Here is a 26,276-nt window from a genome sequence, read left to right on the forward strand (position 1 = left end):
GAGTTGGAAGGGACCCATAAGGATGATTGAGTTCAAATCCATGTACTTGTCCTGAGCCTCCAGGGACTGTCCTGAGCCTGGAATGGAGTGAAGCCAGCATGGGGTCAAAGTGCTGCTGCCTGGACATGGGGTGGGAGGCTCGTGGTGTGGTGAGCAACCAGGCTAGCATAACCCTGAGACCAGAGTTAGAGCTGTACTCACCAAAAAGACAAGAAAACCCCTGTCAGAGATTAGGGCTGCCTGGACTGTCCTCAGGCAGTGAAATCTATTGCCCAAATGAGAAAAACAATTCTGCAAAGTAAATTCAGGAAAGGAAATTGTTACAAAGGAAATTGTAACAACAGCTCTATTTGTGATGAAGAGTCTGGTTTGAAAATGGTCTCTCTGCTGGTGTTTTCCCAGGGATAACCACTGTGCTGACCATGTCCACGATCATCACTGGGGTGAATGCTTCCATGCCTCGTGTTTCCTACATCAAAGCCGTGGACATTTACCTGTGGGTCAGTTTTGTGTTTGTCTTCCTCTCGGTGTTGGAATATGCAGCTGTGAATTACCTGACGACGGTGCAAGAGAGGAAAGAGAGGAAACTGCGGGACAAGGTGAGGTTTTTATCTCCAAACAGCTTGATGCCCCTGGGAAAAGGTGTGGCAAAAGTCTGGAAATATTCAAAACTTTTCAATTACAGTGTGCTGCTCTCAGCTGTCGGGGGGAGAATGCAATAAAAACACCAGCAGCAAGTCATTCCAGGTTATAAAGATTTGCCACAAACAACCCACACCCAAGTTCTCTGTTCTTTCTTTGGAGTCTAAGGACACAAACTCCCTTTACATATAGTCCTCCACTGCCTGTATAGACGGGATAGGTTTGGGGATTTTACCTTTAGATACTTCTTTTATACTGAAGATCCAAACCTGTGAATAGAATTAGTTGGATACTGTGTTTTGGGTTTCAGACAACATGGCAGATATCCCCCACCTTTCTCCACGCCCAGTCTAAACTTACACAATGGTCACAATTTCCCCCTTTTGCCCACATTACATGAAATTTCAACCACCTAAAATTTAAGCCTAAAATCTTCCCTTCAAATGGGACAAGCCTCATACATTCCTTCTTGTGGTTTCCTTTGTCCTCTGATTTTCTCAGCTTCAAGTACAGGTCCAACCTTTATTTACACCCTAAAAACCTCTGCATAAGCCAAATGAGCTTTTCCACAGACAACCATGCTCGCTCCCTGACTGTGCCTGTGTCTTGCAGACATGAAAATAGAGACAGAGAAAACCGCTGTTCAGCTCCACCCTCTCGTTCTCCCTTTTGAGTTCCAGCTGCCTGAATTTTCCCAGCCTTTCCCCTTCTCTGCTTTTGTAAGGAGGAAAGGGGTGTGTGTATATCTGGACACAACTCAAACCCACCCTGCACCTGTTTGTGCCCACAGCCTGCCTGTGCGTGCAGCCTACCTCAGCCTCGGGCCATGATGATGGACGGCAGCTACAACGACGGAGACGTCAATGAGCTGGGGCACTACATGTCTGAGAACGGAGACAAACAGGACCGAATGATGGTGCAGCTGGCGCTGGGGTCTGAGAGGGGCTCGGGCAGGAGGAAAAACCAGAGATACGTCAGCATGCGGATCGACACCCATGCCATCGACAAGTACTCCAGGATAATATTCCCTGGTGCATACATTCTATTTAATTTGATATACTGGTCCATTTTTTCATAGGTATTCATAACTTCTGTAGCCACAGAGCATTGTGACATTAAATGAAAGTACAGTCTCATAGGCTAACAGAAAGAAAATAGAGAATTGTTTTAATTGGAAGGAAGATTGACTTTTTTCAAGATTTAATTTTTTTTATTAGAGGCAACTCATCTGTGGCATAAATAATTGTGCAAGTTTCACATGTCAGCAAAATATAGGATACACAATCTAAAATTTTATACTTATTTGAAGTTGTGCTATGTTCCTTCTTGTGCCTCGCAGGCCACTGTAAACTATTTTAACAAGTGACTATAATTGCCAGTTGCTTATATATGGTGCATCCTCCATTTTGTGCTCCTGAAATCCTAATTCTCTGAGTACCTGAGCACATGCATACATCTCTCAACTCAGCAGACTTACCACGTTCAATACCAATAAATACAAGAAATGCAAATACTTGCATTTTTGCAGGATGAGGTCAGAAATGGTAATTACAAACACAAAATATCCACAGCTTAATGCATGCCGCATTAGCAGTACTGTACTGACAGGTCCAACTAGGAATACTTTCAGATTTGTGCTTTGTCTTGATTGTATTTAAAACAAGGAAATATTTCCAGACTGTTTTGACTAACTTTTTAAAATATGACTTGCAATGCACATTTAATAAGGAATGAACAAAAGCCAGACTTCTGCAATGCTAACCAAATCCTTTGGGAAACACAGGAGCTGTCCTTGGATGTGCTTATTTGGGTCACTGGAAGTTTTGCTCTTGAGTTTCCTGGGAGAGGAAACAGATTTCTCTACAAAATGATCCAGTGAAGACAATCATGTGTCTACAAAAACCCTTCCAAACTACTCCAAGAAAAGCTTCTCTCCTCTGAGGTAGTCTGAGCATTACCAGTCTGTACAGCCTGAAAACCTGTTGCAGCCTGTAAAGCTACCAGTAATTGTACTCACTTGTGGGAAAAGCCAAGTTCATCTGTTCTTAGTAAAAGCATAATAGAAAGGTGCTCAACAGCTGACAAAGCAGTAGTAAGGACTTTATATTTGAGTTACTAGAGATACTATGCCAAAAACTCTGGAATTAAGTAAGAAAGAGCTTCCATGATAAGACAGCAGCTCAACTGCAGATGCAGTTTGCACACAATTGCAGAATTATTCCCTGCACAGCAGATGCTGTTGCCTTTTACAGGTGAAGCTGCTCTGAGCATCAGACCAAAGCAATTGTGACTTCAAAAGGAATCTTCTTACATAACATTTGCCCTGGCCTGCCTGTTCTGCCACTGCCATCAGGCACACGACACAGACATTGCAGTTGTTTCAACACTGCTGGTTGCTGTTTTCATTTCCGATGTAAATAAATGTCATGCAAACATACTCAGCATTTCTTACAACTGCTAAAATCATGACCTGAAAAACTACCTACACTCATCTTGCACTTATATAGCCCACACTCCACAGGTAAGGCAGTAAAATCACAAAAGCTAAAAATCATTAGAAGACACCCACTCATAAGATTTTACTACTCATTTCTACAGAATTGCTTTTTTCACATACATAAACTTTCATAGCTTCATTTTATCAAGCTCCCTTCATATCATATTATTCTCCTGTTAGTTTTTTCAATAGATTAAAAACATACTTTTTTTTAAAAAAAAACCCATAAACATTTCAATCAAATGAAAGTGGAAAGGTCACTCTGGCAAAAGCAGATGAAAGGTTGGCCACCAGCTTTGCCCACCCTACCTTATTCCTTATTCTGATGGCACCCTCCACAACCAGTAACTCCAAGATTTCTTGGGCACTACTTGCACAGGAATGTATTCAGATTCTCATTTAAGAACCCATTTATTTCTACAATTTAAGAATAGCACGAACAGGAGTGCCAGATTTTATAGTAAGCTCTTCAGCTTCATAAGAAGCTTAATGTTATGTAGTTTGCTGCAGTACTGTATGTTCCTTTATAGACTCATTAATCTCATACTACATACATTATTTGGCATCTGATCAGTATATTAAGGGAGATTTTGAAGACACAAATGGGAGCTGGACTTTTGAATTCCCTGGCTTTCAGTGGGAACCTGGTTTCTAACTTACCATGAGATTTTTTTCAAAGTTTCCCTTGCAGCACAACTCCCTAACCAGATTCCCCAACCTCAGTATTTGGATTTATACTGTTAATTTACTCGTGTTTTACTTGGGAAACTCTAGTGCCTTTTCAGTCTTATATAAATGTGTATATAGATGTATTCTATAAGTACATGATATATCATATACAGTCAGTGTTTGCTATCAACAACTGTACTCATTAAACATATTTACATACACCTTTTTTTGGCTTTTAACCTTTCAGTGTATATTTTTTGTATCCAATCATTAACACTCTGTTCCTTTCCATTCCCACAACGAATCAGAGATTTGTTTGCTTTTCTTTATTTCTAGAAACACTCAAAATCACAATAAAACTTCACATTTGTACAGCACCGTGTGTTTTCTACCTTCAAAAGAATGATCTCCATGAGTTTATACATGTATATAAGACCTTTTTTTGCCCAGGACCTGATCCAGACAAATACAAAATGTCCTCAAATCTGGTTATGCTGCTCGAGCTGGAGAGCCTTGTGATTTCACAGGAAGGGCTCAGATAAGAAGCCTGCGTGCAAACTCACAATCACCACAACGATGACACTAGCTTTCCACCCCAGATTGTGTACATTACACTCCTCGTTCTTCTTGCTTTGGGTGATATTTTACAAAATAATTCAGACCTATTTCTCAGAGGTTAACCCAAAGCCCAGCCTGGGATGATGCTCTTTTCAAAAGCTGAAGAGTATTGGCAGGTCTGTGTGGATCTTGGATAGACACAAGTTATGCCTACAAGCAGATGAAGAGATCTATGTCTAAATGAAAAGGCTGGGAGGTTGGGAGACTAAAATCTTTAGTAGTTTCTAAGGATGATGCTAATTACTGATAGGGTGAAGCAGCAAAAAGGCAGAGTTCAGTCTGTAACAGATAGAATACTGAGAAGGCATGAAGAATGATAAATTATTTCTTCCCTAGTAAAAAAAAAATTCTCATAGTAATCAAATCAATAGATGTTCCTTTCTATATGCAGCACAATTAAGAGATTCAGTACAAAACAGATCCAAATTCTCTGCAAGTTCTGATGAGCAAGTAGAAACCCCCGGGACTCCCCTCTCCTGCACTTGCTCATATGGCAATGTGGTATTTGACGGAGCCCTGAGGAAGCAGCAAGAGAAAGGGAAAGAAAACATGAGAAACCATGTACTGCACATTCCACACCAGCTTGGTGGCAGTACAACACAAGGCCATTCAGATGCTCAAACAAATCTTTGAAAGCTGAACAAATGGTAGAGTGTGAAGCATATTCCAATCTCCAAGAACCAAAAGCATATATAAACAGGAAAACTATGGGAAATTGTAACTTCTGATGAATTTTGTTATGAAACAAGACTCCAGTACTGTAATGAACATGCACCAGAGCTGTGTGCTTTTATCCTTCAATAACTTCTTGAGAAGTTCGGAAGAAATGAGCCACTATTACACTTGCTAGCTAACTCAGAGACTAAACAGCTGAAAAGATAACTGTATAGGGGCAGCCAGGAGCTCAGGTATGGTATCTACTCAGCTCACTGAAAGGACATAGTGACCAAGACAGAGTTCCCAAAAAAACATGCAGCTATCCAAGGCTTCAGGCTGTAGGGAGTGCCGAAGTCTTTCACTAGATTGTAGCAGAGATAGCAGTTGCTATTGGGATCATTCAGCCTGGAGAAGAGGGGGCTTTGGGTGATGTAATTGCAGCCTTTCAGTACCTAAAGCAGGCCTACAAGAGAGATGGGAAAGAGACTTTTTACAAGGGCCTGTAGTAATAGGACAAGCAGGAATGGCATCAAACTGAAAGAGGGTAGGTTTAGATTGGATATTAGGGTGGTGAGTCACTGGAACAGAAGCTTTGGATGTCCCATCCCGGGAGGTGTTCAAGGCCAGGGTGGATGGGGCTTTGAGCAATCTGGTCTACTGGAAGGCGTCCCTGCCCATGGCACGGATTGGAACGAGGTGATCTTTAAGGTCCCTTCCAACCCAAATCATTCTACGATACTCTATAACTATCACGAACTACAGCACCATATAAATGGCTGTTTACACTATTCTCAACCACGTGAACTTAATTCTTTCCCAGGACTGAAGCATATGGCTTGTCACTGTATTTTTAAATAAGAACATTCAGATGTAGTTGTAGCTGAGAAAAATTCTGGAGGAGTTTGTCACGACACTTTTGGCTTCCATTAGTACTTAAAGGGATCTAAACCAGCAGCAGTCTTACTCAACTTTGGTTTAGCAGAGTTTGGGTAAGAACTCTTATATGAGATGCACTTCTGTTACTCATGAGTACAAAAGGTGGGGGCAGCAGGAGTCAACCAAACAGGCTGGTAGACAAAGGCTCTGTGGAGGGCTGCTACCTTAAGGGAAGGAAACTGTAAACCTTATGGGGAAAAAAGGAAATTAAAAAGTCAGTCTACATTATAATTATTTAATCCTAAACACTTGTCTCTAAATAATAGTCTCTTTTCAAGAATGCTGTTAGCAAGTTATGAGATCACTCAATGAATACTAGCCAGACTTAATTTGACGATGTGTCAAGACCCTTCTTCACAGGAACACAGTCCTGCTCCCTGTGACTGCCATGGGATCAGGTACAGAGCACTCAGATAACGGGAGGGAAATGATTACAGAAATCAGATTCACAAGAACATAAAGCTGCTTCCCATTTACTATTTGAAAAAAGGCTGCTGGGCCTTTCTATACCAGGAACACAGCAGGTTTCAAGTTCTCTCCTTAAGTCTTTTCATTAAAAAAAAAATCCATTGCATTTCATGTTTTGTTTTGCCTGAAACAAGGTGTTATCTTTCACTCAAATTCTAGGACAGATATTAAATAAGGAAATACAGTAGCTTGGTGGGCTGGTAGAGGCTTTAAGTTCTTAACAACATCTGGATATAATCACCTCATCCTTACATATCTGTGATTTGCCATCAGCTGTTCAGAATAATTTCAGCCATTACAGTTCATTACCTACACACTTTGATTAATTGCTGAGAATACTATTCCTGACAAACATTCCAATATTCTTAAATTATAATCAGCTTGGGGAAGACTGCTGTTAGGGCAACTTAAAAAACATGACAGATTTTTTCATATACATTTGATTTATGAGCACAAATGACTGAAAATCAAAGTGAGTTTTATTCCCACAGAAATTTCTCTCATATATAGTATCACTGTGATAGTAAAATTGCAATGTTAATTCTCAAACTGCTTTAGTTCTGAACCTCAAGAATAAATATCCTGAGACACAAATCAGAGTTAGGTCACATGGGGCGCTGAACAAGGAGGCTGAATGAGGATTCAAGCATTCAGCAAATGCAGCCAAGATCACCTGATCTCGTGTTGATAATAATCCCACTTCAAACTGGAGGCTGGACCAGGTTTAGCCTGACAGAGACCCTACAGAGAACCCTCCCAAGCACCATTCCTATTATTCTATCAATTCTAACATGTTTTAACAGTTAAAACAGCCCTAGGATTATAAAGACTAACATTAAATATTGTATTTCAAAAGCATTAACCCTCTGAAAGGCAGACCAAAATGGAAAGCTTAAAACCACCTCACTCTTACCTAATCGTTACCTTAGCAACAGGGGTCAGAAACCAAAGGAAGTATTCCATATCATCCTTTAGCGTAACACAACATATAAATAAGGTGTAGATAAGAGTGCTCACTCTCCTCTCTGCCGGTGGCTGAAGGCAACAGGTCTCTCCACAGACGGTCTTTGCTTGTCTAGGCCAAGGCCTGCCTGCTCAGACCTGCCCTTATCTCCAGTCCCTCCGGGAGGCGTGGTGGAAGTTGGCTGGTGCTTCACACGGTTCTGTTGTCTCATTCAGGGAAGTATTTAATTAGTTTTTTTTTAATTTATTCGCTAGCTCTCTATTAATGGTGTATATTTGGAGGATATTTGTTTTGGGTTTTTTTTATCCCTGTTTCCCCCCTCCCTTTTCCCTTTTTTCCCCCTTGGGAGCTCCCTATTGCGTGTACAATATATTCAAATTGTATATATAATTGTAAATATATGTAAATACATATTTTTGATATAATCCCATTTTGTTCGGGCTTCTTTCGGTTTTTCTGTGGTTTGTTTTTTTTCCTCGCTTGAAAGAGTGGGAGGGGGGAGGGGAAAGCTTGGACTTGGCAAGAAAGCCAGGCCAAACTGATGCACACAATTAAATTGCTTTATTAATATCAACTCATCTTTAATCAGTACTTCAATTCCATTTTAATTCCAGCAATTATTACAACAAAATGAAGATATGCTTTTAGTGCAGAAAAGTTTAATTAACTGATCTTGGACATGATGCAGCCAGCAAGTCTGGACAAAGAGAACTGAGAAGGCTGTAATGCACATCAGCTGGTAGGAAACACAATGACATAGCACGTACTGCCATCACTGGGATCCCAACACACCATCTTAAAAACAGGAAAGCAACAGGCCAAGCAGTTCATGCAGGAAGAAATAAAAAGCAACATGTGCTAAGGAAATTAATGAATTGGGTTGTTAACCCAGTAGATCATAATGAATTGCAATTGTGCCTGGCAAGGCAGACTGTAGATTAGAAGTTAAGGAGAAAGTTCCTTTGACAAATCTTGGAACAAATTTCAGTTGGATTTAGTATTCAACTTACTACACTGTATGTACCTATAGCTCACAGTCCAAGCCTCATCTCTTTCATGCATTCATCTGTCAAAACTGTCTGCTAATGGAAACAAGGATACTGGTGTAAAACTGGAAGTTGAATGTAGAAATTAACTAACTATAAATTCTGAATAGCATTTTAGACTTTATCATTTAGACACTGGTGCTGCTAAAAAAAAAAAGTTTCTGAAATGATTTTGTGCATTCTGACTTCCTGGGGAATACAGTTTACCTGACTTTTTTTCTGAATCTTACTGTAATACTTATGCTTAGGAAAACATTAACCAGTAAGTTGCTTTCTCACTCAGTCTGTCCACTGGTTCCACTTTCCACTGATTCATGAGGTCCTTTAATAAGTGAATGTAAAAAATCCTAACATGCTCGGGCACACAGAACACCACCTAGATAAAATCTGCAGTATTAATATCTCTGGGAAACAAAATAACAAGGATTAAACAGACTAACAACACAACACACAAAAAGGACAACTGACAAGACTTAACAGATCTGCTGCTTAGGATATGGAAACATGACTTAATAGATCCACTGCTTAGGATATGGGAACAACCATGTTTAAGAAGCCAGTTACTGCACCAGCAATCCTCAGTGTAAGCTTCCCTGAGATAACTAGAGGGGTTTGCACGCAACCAATTTAAGGTGACCTTCATTTACTGCTTCGTGGTACCACACTTGTATGTTTGTAAAAAAAAAAATTTTCACTGGTTTAGCTAAATTTATACACATCCTTCAGATCAGTTAAGCTGGTGCAACATTTGTATTGCCCTAGAGCAGCACTTTTCCTGCAGTAGTTTCAATGTGTTAATTTAAACAAATTTAATTTAAACGTTTAGTTGCTTTCCAATTTTGTGATCCATGACTTCTCCACAACACCTCCAAAATTTATTAGAAGGAAGATCAATGCATTTCAGGAAGATCAAGCTTCACAGACTGCATTTCCATACAAACAGTTCTCTTCCATTGCTGGAAACTATTATTGTCATAACCAGGCATGTTTCCAAACACAGCCCCTTCTCGCCGGTGAAACCTGAGGTCTCCATTTTGTGCCAAGAAAAGTGACTGACCAGAGAGAAATGCTTCAGATTCAGCCTATGATTACTGCATGAACTGTGCTTTTTTTAGAAAAACTGCCATATTACCCCTGTAAGGAATATTACTTTAGCAATACATAGAAAATCACTAACAAGGGATCTGAACACTATAATTCATTCAACACAGCAAATGAAAGACAACATATTTAAGATCTCTTTATGAAATTCATCACCATATTGAACACAAACATTAGAGCCAGATGAAACTGCACATTTTTGAATGCAATACTGTTTGCTTTTCCTAAAGTAAAAAAAAAAACAAACCAACAATATTTCTTCAGCTATATATTTATCCAGCCCCTATTAGGATTTAAATACAGCATCTCCATTAAGTCAATCCTACTGAGAGAGGCTTAATGAAGTTTAGTGTGATGCACATGCTCCTACGCCAACATCGGATTCCTTTTTAGGTTCTATTGGATTTATTTGCCCCTCTTCTTTAAGCTTCGTCTCTGTAAAGTCTTTCCTGACTTCTTCTAACAGACCTGGCTTGAAAATGACATCCAGTGCTGTCATTGCCAAAGCTTTGGCTGTGCGCAAAGCATAGAACTGAGCAGTCTGTGACCCTGCAAAAAACAAAGTAAGGAATTTCAGGTTAGATTACTAATATTAAACCACTAACTTACTGCATAAGGCATAGTCTGTAAAAAAAGATCTTTAAGTTTCAATGGCAAGAACAGTTTCTTAATCTACTTGCATGAAGTACAAGCCCATTTTCTCATGCCTCAAACCAATTTTTTCACATGCAAGTACTTAATTTTCTGCTACTGACATAAACAACTAAGACTGAAAACGGGAAAATGAGCATTCATGTTTTGCTTTTTAGACAATGTGGAGTTTTATACAGCTGGCACTGTTATGTTTCCAAAGCACTGTGCTTCAGGAGTAAAAATTTTTTCTTTTGTCTCATGTTTAGAAACTCTTCTGAATATGTTGCTTGGGATAATCTGTCTAATTTCTTGTGTCTAGATGGTATACCAAGTCAGGTTTTTCATATGAAAAGTGATCATCCTTCCCATATACATTTAACTTTAGATACAAACCCAGAAATTCTACATTTGTCAGCTTTTTCTGCAACTCTACTATTAATGTAGTTAAATAGTTTCAGGCTCCATATTCAGCTCAAATCTCGTTATGCTTGACAAAAGCAATCTTGTTTCTATAACATATTCACATGCAGCCCATTTCACATTTACACTTTTAGACATTATACATACAAAGCTACATTATACACAGTACCTTTGAATACCATAGAAACATATGAAAGCTTTAATTCTCTGTAATTTGAAATATTCTCTATTTCTAGGTTTGCTGTAGTGAAATCAGCAAGCAGCCTCTACAATGTATAAGGATTCCAAATATAAACCTTTAACCTTTTTCACTTCCACTCACCTGCAGCTTCTGTGTACTGCTCAGTATGATTCAATGCATCAGAGCCAATATAAAAATAAGGATGAAGCCCAGGGACCACAAATGTAACATTTCCAAAGTCCGTGGAACCTAGAAGGAGCATAGAGATTTTCTTAATGAACAAGTGTTGAACAGTTTTGAACGCTGTAAGAAAATGCCTGAAAGACATTATCTCCTGCTTGTATCTAAAACAGAATATCCTTTGCCCCAAATAACAAAATAAAAGCATTTCTAATGAGTCATTATCCATATAAATACCTCCCATCACCAAGGTGCTTTCCCTAACTAGTCATCTCCAGATGCTGCTCTCCAGTGTGCTTCTGACATTTCTGGCAGTTCAGCAATTTTCCTGTTACAGCCCTTAAAACTAGGCCCAAAACTTCCCACTTCTCACCAATATGCAAACATTCAGTGTTAGATAGAAGACTCTGAAGTAGAAATCTATCTTTAAACAAAATCAGATTGAGGACAATTATTTTTTCCCCCCATGCCCTTTGATTATTCTCAGTTATGGAAATCTTAACAGCACAAGCACTCTTGAAATAAAATCAGAACTAAACTCCAGACAAAATGCTAGTGCTTTGCAGATATAAAAAAACCCCTGATAGCAGTGCTGCAGATTTTAATGATGATGCTTTCATGTCTGACTACCACTTTCAATATGTTATCTAGTGGTAGGATCTATCTCACAGTACTGCCATATCTATTGAATGATATCCCCAAGTAGTAGATCCTTCATAGTAAATCATCCAAGAGTCTACAACTACATCCCAAGTGCCTTTTTTTTTTTACCCAAACAAGCAATCCACTCATTATTTGTTAAAATGACATTTTGAAGCTGGAGAAATCAACATACTAGTTATTGTGATATCCAGACACCAGAGAAAGTCATAGCAGGGAAAAATGGGGATGAGCAACTAAGATCTCAATTAACTTTTTTCAGGCCAGAGATGCAAGGATTTGTTTCTATAGCAATTTGTTTCTATAGTATAAAATGACCATCCCAAAGATTTAAAATTATTTGTATCAGGTAGCCTCCACATCATGATACTTTGTGAAGAGATGATATTGCTAATGCCTTAAGATGTAATAATAAAATGATTGAAGAATACAGATTTTACTTGGAAGCACATAGTTATTAAAAGTGAGTCCACAGAGCCTACCTTATGAGGACAAGAGTTTGCTATTTGCTCTGCTTACAGAACAAAGACTTGGAAAAAGCAAGACTTGTCCAAAACCATCTTTTCCAATAAATTCATCATGCATTTGAAGAAAACCCAAGTCTTGGCACAGCAACAAGTTCTTTTAATTTCCAGTAGTCTGTACTAATGATTCATTCTTTGGTCAACCTGGACAGACAAACCAGAAGTCTAAAAGTTCTGCATCCTCCAGACTAAGCCAAGAGTTCTAGACTTGCCTTACTAAGTCCTAACACATAAACTGCTGCAAAGGCAGTGCTGCCCTTTTCCCCGCTCTTACTTAGCAAATGAAACATCAGAAATGTCAGTGCATCACAGCTTCCAGTCATGTAAAATTCCAGTTTACAAATTATTTTTGCTGAATAGAGGGATTTAAACTGGATATTTTCTAGTAATATGGAGAGCCAAAATCCAGGTAGCTTTTAATAAAAATGTGACAGTCAAATTCTCCCCTCTAACAGATAAAAAGAGACACCCTTTAGTGGTAATAACCTAGATGCACATTTACAACATCAGGTGTTCCAATGGTTTCCATACAAACATCTGAAATTGTATGCTTGCCAGACACATACAGATCAGGACTCCTTCTAGAAGTATAAATAATTGCAGCTGCAATATACAGAATTCTGCACTATCTTCAACAGAGAGGTACTGGGACCTCCAGCCACTCAGAAACATATCCTGAAGCTGATACTGAAGCCTCTTCAAGTCACTGAATATTTAATAGAAGTCAGTATTACCACAAACATGAATGGAGGGGAAAATACCAAAGATTCCAGGAAACATTTATATACAGTCCCAAGCTCCAAAAGTGGCATTTTCAAAGCATACTGCCTCCTTCTTAATATTGCCTGTATCAGTCTTGTGCACGGGGAACCAATGAACCCCACGAATGATAAAAATATCAAAGTTATCACAAGTGTTGGTGCCTCATCTAAGGCATGCTCAATTAAGCCATCTTCTTTGGGAGGTTATTGGTATCCCGTAGTAAAGCTGCCCTACCGCCAGTAGGAGGAGAAACAGGCCATGGCACCTGGTCCAAACTAACTCAGTTTCATGTTATTTATGTCACCCTGGCTGTGTGCCAAGCGAGCAGAGTGGGCACAAGGCACACACGGAGTAGTGTGATTTGATGTGCTAAAGAAACTCTTTGTAACTCTTAGCTGCCTAGAGCGATACCTGTGAGCAGACCGATACCAATACCCATGTAGAGGTGGCAGCGAGTTTGCTCATCTGTTTACGACTTTTCTGCTGCACAGACATGGAGAAGCAACTGAGCTATCTTCCTTCCCTTTCAACAGAAGAAACTGATATCCTAAAAGAAAACATTGAAAACTGTATGAAAACTAAACAGAAATAGAGGTCTTGAAAAAGATGACACAAAACACTCAACCCCCCCCAAAAAAGGGTAGCATACAAAGTTCCACTCCTATGGCTCTGGAGATTGTGCTTTGTATCACTCCTGAATTCCCACTGCAAAAATTCAGAGGAGAAGCTGTGGAAAGAAAATTCAGTAAAACCTGCTGCAGTGCAAGATAAAAATGCAATTGCTCAAGCACATTTTGACATTTGACAAGCAATTCAAGGATGGAACAGGCATATGGGGAGTTTTGATTTAAGCAAGTTAATGGTCAACATTTAGCATATCATGTAACTTACATATGAAAGTCCCATTACAACTGGGTGTCTGTGCTAAGCTTACTTGAAGTCCTCTGAACAAAAGCAAGATCATCAATATTCACTATCACTCTTAATACAATGGTTTGAAGGAAGCAAGTAGCAGAGCTCCAGAAAGCCACAGTAAACATTCTATGTAAGTTTCCTCAGCCCCTTTCTTTGGTTAAACCAGCAAAGTATAAATCTTATTTGTACTGCACCAAAGAAAAAAAGAAACCTGCCTTTAGTTATAATTTGCTTTTACACACAAGACAATGAACCAGTTGAAAAAAACATGTTTAATTTGGAAGGGAAGTAAGAAACAGAAAAAAAAAAAATCCACAATACCAGGGGATATGAAGTCTCCCACGTCCACAAAAAAAAGTTTGGAGAGCTCTGTTCCCAAACACCAAGCTTATCCAAACTCCAAATATAATCTGCATTTAATATAGAGAAGATAAGCACCACAATCAAACTAGTCAGAGTAACTTTTTACCGAGAAAAGTATTTTCTTTCTAAGAGAAAAACCATTAGCATAAGTGGAGTAAAAATGTCCATATATACAGTTATGATCAGTAGTGAAAGCTAAAAGTATGAGCAGTAGTTAAGACTTGAACAGAGCTCCTATAGGAACATTCTGAAAAAAACCCCTGTTAAGTATAATGAGAAATCCACCTAAGCATTCACATTCCTGTTACAGCTCTGAGACCAAAAAAGTTAAATCGTTTGAGACACAGTCAAGACCCGAAAGCGAACATCTACTTGAACAGCACCCTTTGGAAAACTAATCTGTTGAACTCTTGAACCAAAATTAGAGGCCTGTTAATGAAAAGATTAAATTAGGGTGAGATGCTTAAACTGCCATTTATAAATATCTCGAAAAACTCCCTCTGAGATATTTGTTAGATTCTAGTAGATTTGTTTATATGAAAGCTTGTAAAATACTATTAAAAAAGGTTCCTATAAACAAAGTCTCATCCCCATGCATAGCAAACCAGGATTCTGTATTTCAAAGCCATAGAATGAGACACAATTCATTACACATCTCAGTAAGACTGTTCTTAGCTTTCCAACCTTTCCCCCAATCAAACTGTTTATTAATTGAAATATTTTCAGAACTATTACCAGAAAACGATTACTGCTCTTCTTACCTGTTCTCAGCTTCTACAACAAATACAAAAACAGCAGCCAGAGATATAAACCTTTTACAGAACTTCACTATTGTAATTTGGCTTTTTCTTCTGACCAAATTGGGTTTAACTTAGCTCTGTTCCATTGTTTAACACACTTTAGGGTCGATCAACCTAAGCTTCAGTCATAACAAAAAATACAGATGGAGTTACCTGACAAACCATTCAAGATAGCATCTTCTGATATAAATTCTATCCCAAGCTTCTTTCCATTCTCCTTGTAAACTTGCTGGAGGCTCTTATTTGGAAGCACATTGTAGTAATCATTTTCACCACCTTTTATTTCCACCTAGACAAAAAAAACCCAAATAATTTTAAGTTTTTCTCCAACATAAGCCAGTTCAATGTAAACAATCTAAAGGCCAGAAAAAGTAACTATGTATCCATACTTCAAGCCCAAGGCAAAACAGACATAAGTGCTAAGTTTCTTTCAAAAACACTACATTCTGCTAAATATTACCCTTGACCAAAACACAGCTGGCATTCTGTTCAGCTTGCACTGGACAATCAAATCCCAGAAGCAAGGATTTCACAATTTTCTCCAAAAATAGGAAACAAACATTTCCTGTAACACTATCTAATGATTCCTACTACAGGCACTATTAAACTACACAGAAATCAATTCAGGCTTTTACCAAATTCTATTTTACCTTTGTTTAGCACACTTCCAATAAATACAGCCCCATTCATGAAGTGACTTCACGCAGTCGAGAAGTTTGAAAACAAATGGGAAAAAACCCTATCAATGTCAAATTTCAAGAGAGATTTTAACTTTCATTCTGCATAAAGTACGCTTTCTGAAGCCCTTTTCTAAATAGAGTGAGAAGGCCACAGTAGGAAAACAGCATCTAATGCCTTAAATAGACTACAAAACTGACAAGCTCACATTCACACATACCATATCTATTTGTTTTGATGAGCACATACATTCTTTTTATAGTTCTATTAGTCACAAAGCTGTAACTACAGACTAGGTAGAACAACCTACCTTAGAGCAATACAATGCAAGGTAGTCATGTTGCTTGAACCAGCCAGAGGAGGCATACCTCCATTTACTAAAAGCAAAAAAAAGTGGGAATGCTAACTGAAAAAAAAATCACTCAATTTTTCACATTTGATTGCTACATGAGCCTGCTATTCAATGGGGCAAAGGACCTAGTGACAAAGAACATGGTAAAAAAAAAAAAAGACAAAACACCCAATACCTGTTTTGCATGTTCCTACCAGTAAGGTTTGCCACCAAGCCTCCCAGGTCTCTGAGCCTGTCAGCACTGTCTGTAGGATAGAAACATCACCCACAGCAAAACAAAAAAAATTGTGGGGCACTTGAAGAAATTGTATGTATATGGGATTAGGCAGGATGCATCCAAGGATGCAGAGTAAGAGAGAAGCAGAAATGCAATCTGGGAGCTATCATTTTCTAAGTGTCATTGAAATAGAGGAATTCTCCAGCTCACTGAAAAAGAGCTAAAGGTTGCATCCACCTTGAAGGGCCAAGAAGAGGACCTTGAAAACTACAGACTGGTCAGACTGTCCTATCCCCTCAAGTTTCCAGAGGGATTACAGACCAAATAAATCCTCCTAAGACCCAGGCTCACGAATCACAAGGCGATCGTGCATACATTCATGGAAGAGCAGATAGTGCATGATCAAGCTTAGCTTTTCATGACAACGTGTCTGGCTCTGATGACACGAGACATGCAAACTCCAAGTGTTACAATCAGTGGCACAAAAATCCACATTGCTGCCCGTTACCTGTAGCAGTCATCTGCAACCAATAGTGGTGCCATTACTGTTTCAATATTTCTATCATTTGATGTAGACAACTCCTGTGAGACCACATCTGGTGCTGTGTTCATTTTGTGCTCCTCCAATCAAGACTAGGCCACCAGAAGGCCATCAAGATAAGCAGGTGAAGAACATGACCTACAAGGACAGGCTGAAGGAACTCGATTTGTTGAGCCTTCAGAACAGCAGGTTAGTGGGACATCTTATTGCTGTCTACAGTTATCAGATGGGGATGGTACAGAGAAGACAGAACCAGACTTCTCAGAGGTCAAAGTGATGTGACAAGAGGCAACAAAGGGAATTCCCATCAGATGCAACAGAATCACATAACGGCTGATGCTGGAAAGCACCTACAGAGGTCATCTTGTCCAATTCCCCTGCTCAGTCAGGGTCACCTAGAGCTGATTGCCCAGAACCACATCAAAGCAGAATTTGAATATCTCCAAGGATGGAAACACCACAATCACTCCAGGTAACCTGTTCCAGTGCTCAAGTCATCACAGCATAAACATTAGGAAAACCCTCGTTCACCATGAGCTGGGTAGAGCACTTGCTGAGAGAGGATGCAGAATTTCAGCTTTGGAAGTACTCAGAAGTTCACATGGCACTCAGCAATCTGCTCTGAACATAGGATTAGACCAGATGACCTCTGGAGGTCTCTCCCAACCGAGATTCTTCTAGGATTCTGCAGTATTCTATTTATAAACCAAAGCTTGCTTTCAGGACACAAAGCAACAGAACAGCAAAGATTATCATAGTAACTCAGATTTACTTTGGCTAAACACCACACAGACAAATAATGCAAGCCTCGATTTCCTGTTCTGGTCTGTGTAACAGAAACACAAGACAATGAACACATTCTTACTTTGCACCCTGTGGCCAGTGCTGCAGATTTGAAGCAGTTCTCAACCTTCTCTGTCAGAACAGAAAGCTCTTTCATTGAAGGGGCGCGCAAGTAAAACTCTAGCTCAGTGTAAGAAGGAATGATGTTAGGTTTCACACCACCATTTTTTATTACACCTGCAGAAAGGGAAAAGTTGTGTTACCAGTGTTAAATGGAATAACTTGACCTTCAGCCCTGTCATGAAACTCCTTGGTCCAGAACTAAACATATAAACAGAAAACAACAAAACATCAGCTGAGCATGAAATACAAAGGATTTAAAAAATACAATATGTGGACAAAAGTTTCTTCATCACATCAGATTAAGTGGAACATGTTTGTGTTTTTCAGCACAATTTCACTGCATTCTTTGGTTAGACATCTGCTATAAATCCGTAGATGAGCCAAACTACCATTTCTAATTAATCCCCTGAAATTCAATCATCAGAGCCCTAAATCAATCCGGCTGCCATAAGAAAAAAATTGCTATAAAGGCTAACTTGGATTCCAATTTCTCAACATTTCCTCAACTAGAATGCTTCCAACTTACTTTGTCAGCTTGGAGAAAAATTAAGTTGCATTTCTCAGCAATACTGGAGTAATGTGTGTGTTGCAGTGCATGGAAAGTTCATTAGATGCCTCATACTAATTCTTCAGAAATATGGGAATGTATAATATATGTAGTTTTGTTCACAAGTACAGTTTGAGTTGAAAGTGCTCCCTCAAGGAAATGCGTTACAACTACATCTTTTTCAATTATAGCATCAGAGGCACTACCATAAAAAACAGTAATATTTAGATATTTCAACAATAAAACATTATAGAGCCCAATTCTGCATTAGATTCTAAAGCATAAACAGTTAGGTGCTTTCAACAGGCTGTTTCTCTGGCCTCCTACCATCAATTGAGGTATGTGGAATAAGATTTGTTTTCTGTAGAACCTGGGAAACTCTCTACCTTAAATGGAAATATTGTACAAGTTACTGATGTGTGACGCTGAGGCCTGAAGAGACAGCACTAACAGGATGCAAATGGGCAACAAAACATTACTGAAAACCTATTATGAATTCCACCTGAAGTAATACCTTTCCAGTCTCAAATACAGTCAAAATAAAAAACAAAGTGCTGAATTTATCCACTATCAGTATTTGTCTATCACAAAAGGAACAGCTCAGATGAGAGGGACAGACATCACAGGAAAGGAACCAGCAAGTAAGTAATTGTGCAAATTTTCATGACACATACCATAACACGCTTTCTCAAAACAAGCAGCTTCATGAGTAAACAACTTTCACTTGTCTTGTCCAGCACATTTGTAAATGCAACTGGATAGAGTCCGAGTATGTCTACAGTTAAATTTCAAAGCAACTGCAATATGGACTGGACAGCAGACCTAGATTAAAAGTAGGCTGCCTAAGCACTACTAGTAGCAGCCAGTTTGCCCTTCTGGAGGGAAACCTTGGGGGTTTTTTACAACCTGTTTAATACAACTTTTTGAATAGGAAAAAACCCTACATTCCTGTTTTTCAAGGAGGCAACACTTACTCCATTCATAAGCAGGGAAGAAAGGTAATATCAAAATCTCAGAGGAACTCAAACCAACAGTATTTCAGTACATGAAACATTAGTTAGAAATCCTAGACTTCGAACAATGGAAATTATCTCAGCTTTTGTTAGTGGGCTAACACTACTATTTTTAGGATCACTTAATTCAGCCACTGATTATACTGCAAGTCTACAACACACGATCTCCAACAAAGTGTTGTAAAGAAAGCATTCCTAAAATTAAATCTCATTCTGTCTGCTTATACTTTCCCAGAAGTATTTTAAATATTTCCAATTTGAAAACCAGGTTTATGACTGCAGTTGTATCAACACAGTAATTTCAGTTTTGCTGTCGTTCAGGAAGCATTACCTGTAGGAGGTTTGTTTAGATACTTAGTTTTTTTTCCAATATTACCCATGCAGCCTTTAGAAACTATGAAGAAAGCAGTATTTAGGGGTTTAGGCTTAGATTCAACAGAAGACTTAGGCACCTCCAAGCTTACACCTGCAACACATGCATTATGTGCCTTGTTTCCTACAGAGCAATAGGATGGAGAGGCTATGCCTACTGTCTGAAATTCTTTTGGGCATGCTGCACAGCACAACTGCAAACAGCTTCATCTAGAGTCAAAATGATCTATCCAGATCTCTATCCAGATATCCTGGAGAGAAATACACACTTGTATTACATACAGCACAAGCAACGAAGACATATAATGGTCAGCTCAGAACTTCTGGAAGGGTTTTAAGCTCATAAACAAGTACTCCAAACAAACAGCTCTACATTCAGAAGTCCTGTAGAATTGGCAAAGTTTATTAATTTTGCCTTGGAAAAAGTTGTGTTGAATGTAATAAGGAAAACTGGGTTTATAGCTAAAGGGCAGCTTCATCTCAGCTAAAACTTTTGATGATGTTGATGCATGATATTGAAAGAGTACAAGTCAAGCTTAGTGCAAAATGACCTTTCTAATCCAAAATCTACTAGATATTAAATATTAGAATCCAGTCAACACCTAGTTGATTGGGCTACTAACCAGAAGTATAAGCTTGTGCCACCACTTGTTCTTTGTACTTCAGCAAATAAACTTCACTCCAGACCACTACACCTTTCCAATACATGCCATCTAACTAATGGAATACCTATTAAAAAAAGCGATGCAGTAATACTTCACTTTTCAGAAGCGTTTAATCTTACACCTTTGCAAAAACGCACAGATTAAGGAATTCAAGGCCATGTACCAAAATAAACTTGGCACTTTTTTCTTCCTTTCTGAACTGCAACTTCAAGTGCAAAGACTTAAAATTTGTCTCGCCTCTACCTAGGTACCAGAGTCCTCTTTTGAATATGATCTGTGAGTGTATTTTCAGCAGTTAGTTCTGGACACTTACATACCATTTAAATGAAATGGTGTTATTTCATAATATTTCAAGTGACTATACTAATTTAGGGCATTAATGCAATACTTTGAAATGTATGATATTCTAAGTTAGTACTTCAACAGCCTAAACTCTACTTGCTGGACATTAGTTTTAATGAAGATCTCACCATGAACTCTCCAGGTCGGTTTCATTTGCTGTCTTAAAACAGACAGATTGTTGTACGCAAGAACAGCAGCATCTAATGCATTAACTCCTTCCCAAGGATAAGCAGCAGCATGAGAAGCTTTTCCATAGTATTTCACAGTCACGCTAGGAAATAAAAGGCATTGCTTATTTGTTTTTTGTTAACTGAAAAAAAAAGTCTAAAAGAAAAAAGTTCCTTTTGTTCACACAAATATGTTATTTAAGTTTTGTGCAGCAGAACACCAAACAATTTACCTGGCACTAGACTGTTGCATAGTTAAACTATCTTTGAGTGCAGAAAAATGCTGAAAGATTTCCAGAAAACCAATAAAATGGAATGATACCAAGGGCCAGTCAAGCAAGAATGCTACTGGTAACATACCACTACAAAGCCTTTTCCTGAAGAGTACAGGTTTCACATATTAATTAAATTTCTCCAACACTTTTTTTTTACACTGCCTGACTGTTCTGAGACTTAAAGTTACTAACATTCTTCTCAGAGAACAACAAACCCTTTTCTCGGACTCAAAATTAGAAGCTGACTGTCCTAATTCTTGTCAAATAAAATGCGTACAATAAGACAGCAAAAGCATGTAAGATCACATACAACTCATGTCTAAATAACAAAAGCCAAGTTTTACAAGTGTAGTATTTAGTCTAGTACTAAATACACGTTATTATGCTACAGCAAGGACGTTCTTTCCCTGCACACCTCAAAAAAGGTGGTAGAAAGGCTTGCAACAAGGAGGAAATTTAGTGCAAGAGTTATCCTCCAATTGCATAGAAGTCATAAAAAAATGCACCTTAACATACCTAGTAGGAATTCATGCTTTGCTTCATCTTGGGGCCATTTTTATTAGACTTACAAAAAAATTTAATATTTCAGATTATATGAAAACTCTTTACGTAAGAGGAAAATACTAAATACTGACAACTACATAAGGTCTTACTATTATAAAATACACAAATATTTTCTACCAGTAGTAGAAATTTTAACTAAATCAGTTTGTACTCCATAGCCACTCCTTTACACAAAGAACTCCATCTTCAAGCTCAAAGACTTCCTTCCACCCTGGCACACACAACCTTCCTCTTACCCAGCCAGAGTAAGCAAGCCCAACTTGCTTGTCCCTCTGTCTTGCACAAATGCCAACTTATCCAGTTATCCTGAACTGACCCCTCACGCTCGGATCCACGCCACAGCTGTAAATTAATACCAGTACTTAAATACTTGATAGCAAAGAGGGGCACAATGGAGTGTACTCTTGCAGCAGAAAACATCTACTACTACTGGAGCAACCCAAATTAAGTACGCCCTTTTCCATTCTCCTTCATCCTCCAAGACAACCATCGATCCCTTTCTCTAGAATATGAGATTTATTTAAAATTTGTTATCACTAAGAAATCAATATAAAAAAACTTATCCATTAATATCACAAGTATTATACTGCAACCCCTCAAATTGATCCACAAATATCCCTCGACATTCTCCAAAAAATGGGAAAAAAGCAAAGTACAGCAGAAAGTCATGTTGCAACTTTCTTTTTCCACAAGAAACATGTGTTTCTTATTAAAAAAAATTCTTTCAGCATTCCTTTTCTTGTGCTTTTATTGCTACACAAATGTCACAGAGTGTCCGAAAAACCCAACAGATTTTGCAGAATAACACCACCCTAAGCCAGTTTAAGAATACCAGCAGAAGAATGTGGATCCTGTTTAACCAACAACAGGCTGATTAAATGAAAGATAAGTGAATAAGAATCAGCAAACTTTGGAATGTATTCACCAGTTATCTCAATATGTTAATCTTACTTCAGGCACAAGCCAGCTTTCACAGTAGCAGATACAGTTATATTGGCAATTTAGTGATCACCAGTCCTTAAACTCCTTGGAAACAACCAAAGATAAATTACGAATTGGCAGAACTGTCTTTGTACCTTTGGAATCTCATAATTACATAAAACATGACATAAACTGAGTATTTCAAGGTTTTGAAGATAGGAAGTTGTTTCACTCAGAACTTCAATTTTGTGCCTCCTCCATGTTCAAGGTTTAAAGGCTATCTGGGACTTGCATCCTACAGCAGACCATCACCTCTGAAGAGAGGCTTCTAAATCTTACTGTATGAAACTTAAAAGGCTATTGCAAGCAGACAGGCAAAACTATCAACGAAAACTGAATCTTGAACATTATAAATATAATCTTAAGGTACAAAAACCAAAAGGCAAGCTGGGCTAAGTCCTGAAGGAGATTACGATAACCAGTAAAGACTCTTTAGAAACACAATAAAGGAATATAGCAGAGAGCTGGCCACATAATAAAGACTAGGTGTTGCTAACCTTGCCTTTTTTACTATAAAATTTAGCAGTAACAGAAGCAAATTATTCATTGAAAAAAGCCCTGACAAAAGCAAAATGCCCAAGAACATAGGAGCTGAAAACAGTTCTCAGTACATCAAGTCAGAAATTACTGGAAAACCAGTTATTTAAATATTACACAATGTAGTCAGAGACAGCCAATAGAAATACTTGAAAAATCTGTTTCACTGGAGGGAGGTTACTAGTGGGGTCTCTGGAAGATAAGACCCTGGGATCAAGAGTCTTAGTAACAGCGACATAAAACGTAGCAACAAAACCTGCTCATACACTACTGCTGGGACACTACGGAAAAAGAAGTTTATAACATCAAAAGAAGAACAGCATGGCCTTGCAGACTGGCAGAGTAAGAAGAGAAAGAAGCTCAAAAGTATTTTTTAAAAAATCACATATTTAAAGACTCAGCATTTGTATAAGAGTTGATTGCTTGAAAATGAGTGAGCAGGAAATCCCAAACATGCCGGCTATCTCCAAAGATACAAGGAGACACTATGGTCCCTGCATCAGCTAAGTAAGGTCTAAGGAAATTGCACCTCATGTACTTTGTACAACTCTGGGTATGCACATCCAGCAACGCGTACTTCAACACAAGTCAAGTGACTCCAAGTACAAACAAGCAAGTGCTGTCACTGAACAGCAGAGCTAATGAAAAGAAGACATAATTTCCAAAGAGTTACATGGCTAGCCGGCAAAAAAGGCAGCTGTGTGAGGGCAGGACTGCTGTCTATATGTACATTAAGGGCCAGGAAAGCCAAGAATACTGTGGATCAAAAAAAAAGTTGATGTGAGAGTTAATACACACAACATGGCCATGACTAAATTTAGGGTGGAAGTTAATATGGATCCAAACTGCAGTCAAGCTTGGCCGGCCAGTTCTTTTCAAAAGCAGGAGGTCAAACGTGAAACACTTTCTGAAATGATTAAAATGCACAGAGGATTACATGACCTGGCACCCTGGCAAGAGTGGAACTATGATCCTTGAGACCCTACAGTTGCATCTTTAAATTCTATTTTTACTTTAACAGATGGGATAGTCACATGGATGTTTAAAAGAAACGCTTAGAAACATCAGAACAAAGAACTGATTTTTGGGACATATGCAAGATTATCTCAGAGCAGTCAGGGATTTTAGCACTATGCTGAACACTGCACTTCGGAAGAATGCCTCAGAGTGCCATTCCCTAACAGTGACCTGGCTCCTTAGCTGACTGTAAATACTTTGTATGAAGGACATCTGCAAGGTCCCCGGGTTTCAGCCACTGCCAAAGCAGTGTTCTACTGAGGGAGGGGACAAAGGGCTAATAACAAACCACCTCTTTGCATCTGACCCCGCTCACTCACTCGTGCTCAGCCACATCAGGCAGGTAAGCCGCGTTTTCCTGCGAGGGGTGCGCCATGAAAACCGCATCCAGGCCATCGAAAGCTCCAGCCTTTATCAGGTCGATTTTGCCTCCTCCCTGCTCCTCCGCGGGCGTCCCCAGCACCGTGATCTGCAGCACAGATGCACACAGAGGGTCAGGGGCAGTCAGAGGGGGGACACCGCCGCCTCCCTCGGGAGGGCTCCCACCTGCACGGGCGCGGGCTCCGCCAGGCTCTCCAGGGCGGCCTTCAGCGCCAGCGCGGCGCCGGCTCCCACCTCGGCGATGAGGTTATGTCCGCAGGCGTGCCCGAGCCCGGGCAGCGCGTCGTACTCGCAGAGAAAGGCGATGCGGAGCGTTCCGCGCGGGCCCTGCGGGGCGGCCGTGCCCCAGTCGGCGCGGAACGCCGTGCCCAGCTTGTAGCGCGGCCGCACGGCCCAGGCGGCGCCGGGCAGGTCCCCGCCGGAGAAGAAGCGGGTCAGGGTGTCGTGCGCCTGGTGCTCCGCGTACGCCAGCTCGGGACGGCTCCAGATGTCGCGGCTCAGCGCGCCCAGACGCGCCGCGTTCAGATCCACGCTCTCGCACGCCCGCTGCTTCAGCTCCTCCAGCGCGGCGGCCGCGGCGGGGCCGCCCTGCGGCGGCTCCTGCGGCTTCATGAGGCCCCGGGAGCACCTGACGGAACACCTGCCCTGCGGCGTGAGACCGGCGCTGCCGCCCCCTTTTATGGCCTCCGCCGCACCGCGGGGCACGCTGGGAAGGGTAGTCCGTCCCCCCGTGCCGACCTGCAGGCGGTGCTCAGCCAGAACTCCTCGCCCCAGCGCGCCCAGCGCGGCGCCCCCGGCGCGGCCGGCGGAGTTTCGCGGGCCCGCCCGTATCCCGTGCCGGGCGCCTGCCGGATGATGCTCGGTGCTGGAACCCGCCGTGTTCTCTGGTTTAGGTCTAGGTGTGTTCTGGTTTAACCCCAGCCGGCAGCCAAGCCTCGCACAGCCCCTCACTCACTCCCCCACCAGCAGGACCGGGACAGAATCGGAAGGGTAAAACGTAGAAAACTCTTAGGTTGGGATAAAGACAGTTTAATCGGAAAAGCAAAAGCCACGCATACAAGCAAAGCAAAATAAGGAATTAATTCACTGCTTCCCATGGTCAGGCAGGCGTTCAGCCATCCCCAGGAGAGCAGGGCCCATCACATGTAACACTAACTTGGGAAGACAAACATCATCACTTCAAACATCCCCCCAGTGAGCATGATGTCCTATAGTCTAGAATATCCCTCTGGTCAGTTCGGGTCACCTGTGCCGGCTGTGTCTCCTCCCAGCTTCCCATTCAGCCCCAGTCCCGTCGATAGTGTGTTGTGTGACATGGCATTTGTTTAAAATCCTGTGTGCACATATTGCTAACAGGGATTTATCAGAAGCTGGAATGGGTGTGAAGTGCTCATTGGGAGTTTTTAGATACAAACCATATAGCAGGGACCTTGCCTATTGAACCAACCCATACCTGACAAAAGTTGAAGTCAACAGAAACAAAATGACAAATTTCTGGTGGTATTCATTTAACTACCAGAAATTCCCTTTTTGTTCATTTTAGACATGATTTATCCACTGTACCCTTTCCCCACAACTTTTCTGTCACCTGTAGAGGTGCTTTTGTGTGCTGAACTGCAGGTTTCCTCTTTCCACAGAAAACGGGCGAGGTCCTTTTCCTAATCACACCCAAACCCTCCAGGACT

At 40.1% G+C, this 26,276-nt stretch overlaps 2 protein-coding genes across 5 annotated transcripts in view; one reads left to right on the plus strand and one right to left on the minus strand.

The window, feature by feature from the left end:
• LOC135411866 (gamma-aminobutyric acid receptor subunit rho-1) overlaps positions 1-4,790 on the plus strand; it is a 31,658-nt gene extending 26,868 nt beyond the window's left edge. The window contains exons 9-10 of the mRNA XM_064649992.1: positions 403-599; positions 1,433-4,790. Of these exons, the coding sequence (XP_064506062.1) occupies positions 403-599; positions 1,433-1,720 (485 nt within the window). The 3' untranslated portion in view covers positions 1,721-4,790. The remainder of the gene's footprint in view (positions 1-402; positions 600-1,432) is intronic.
• Positions 4,791-7,995: 3,205 nt separating this feature from the next.
• On the minus strand, positions 7,996-25,260 carry PM20D2 (peptidase M20 domain containing 2). Of its 4 annotated transcripts, none has more exons than XM_064649993.1 (7): positions 24,757-25,257; positions 24,531-24,679; positions 20,798-20,940; positions 17,690-17,844; positions 15,190-15,325; positions 10,974-11,081; positions 7,996-10,147 (listed from the first exon to the last, which is right to left on the minus strand). In XM_064649993.1, exons 1-7 carry the CDS (start codon positions 25,201-25,203, stop codon positions 9,945-9,947), a joined length of 1,341 nt encoding a protein of 446 aa, XP_064506063.1. In that variant the 5' UTR covers positions 25,204-25,257; the 3' UTR covers positions 7,996-9,944. The 4 variants fall into 4 exon arrangements, 1 of the variants encoding a protein (XP_064506063.1); XR_010429361.1 differs by lacking the exon at positions 7,996-10,147 and adding an exon at positions 13,370-13,505 and having other exon boundaries at positions 10,973-11,081; positions 24,757-25,258; XR_010429359.1 differs by lacking the exons at positions 7,996-10,147; positions 10,974-11,081 and having other exon boundaries at positions 15,212-15,325; positions 15,687-17,844; positions 24,757-25,260.
• Positions 25,261-26,276: the final 1,016 nt, after the last annotated feature.

The sequence above is a fragment of the Pseudopipra pipra genome, chromosome 3 (genome assembly GCF_036250125.1).
Source record: "Pseudopipra pipra isolate bDixPip1 chromosome 3, bDixPip1.hap1, whole genome shotgun sequence".
Lineage (NCBI taxonomy): Eukaryota > Metazoa > Chordata > Aves > Passeriformes > Pipridae > Pseudopipra > Pseudopipra pipra.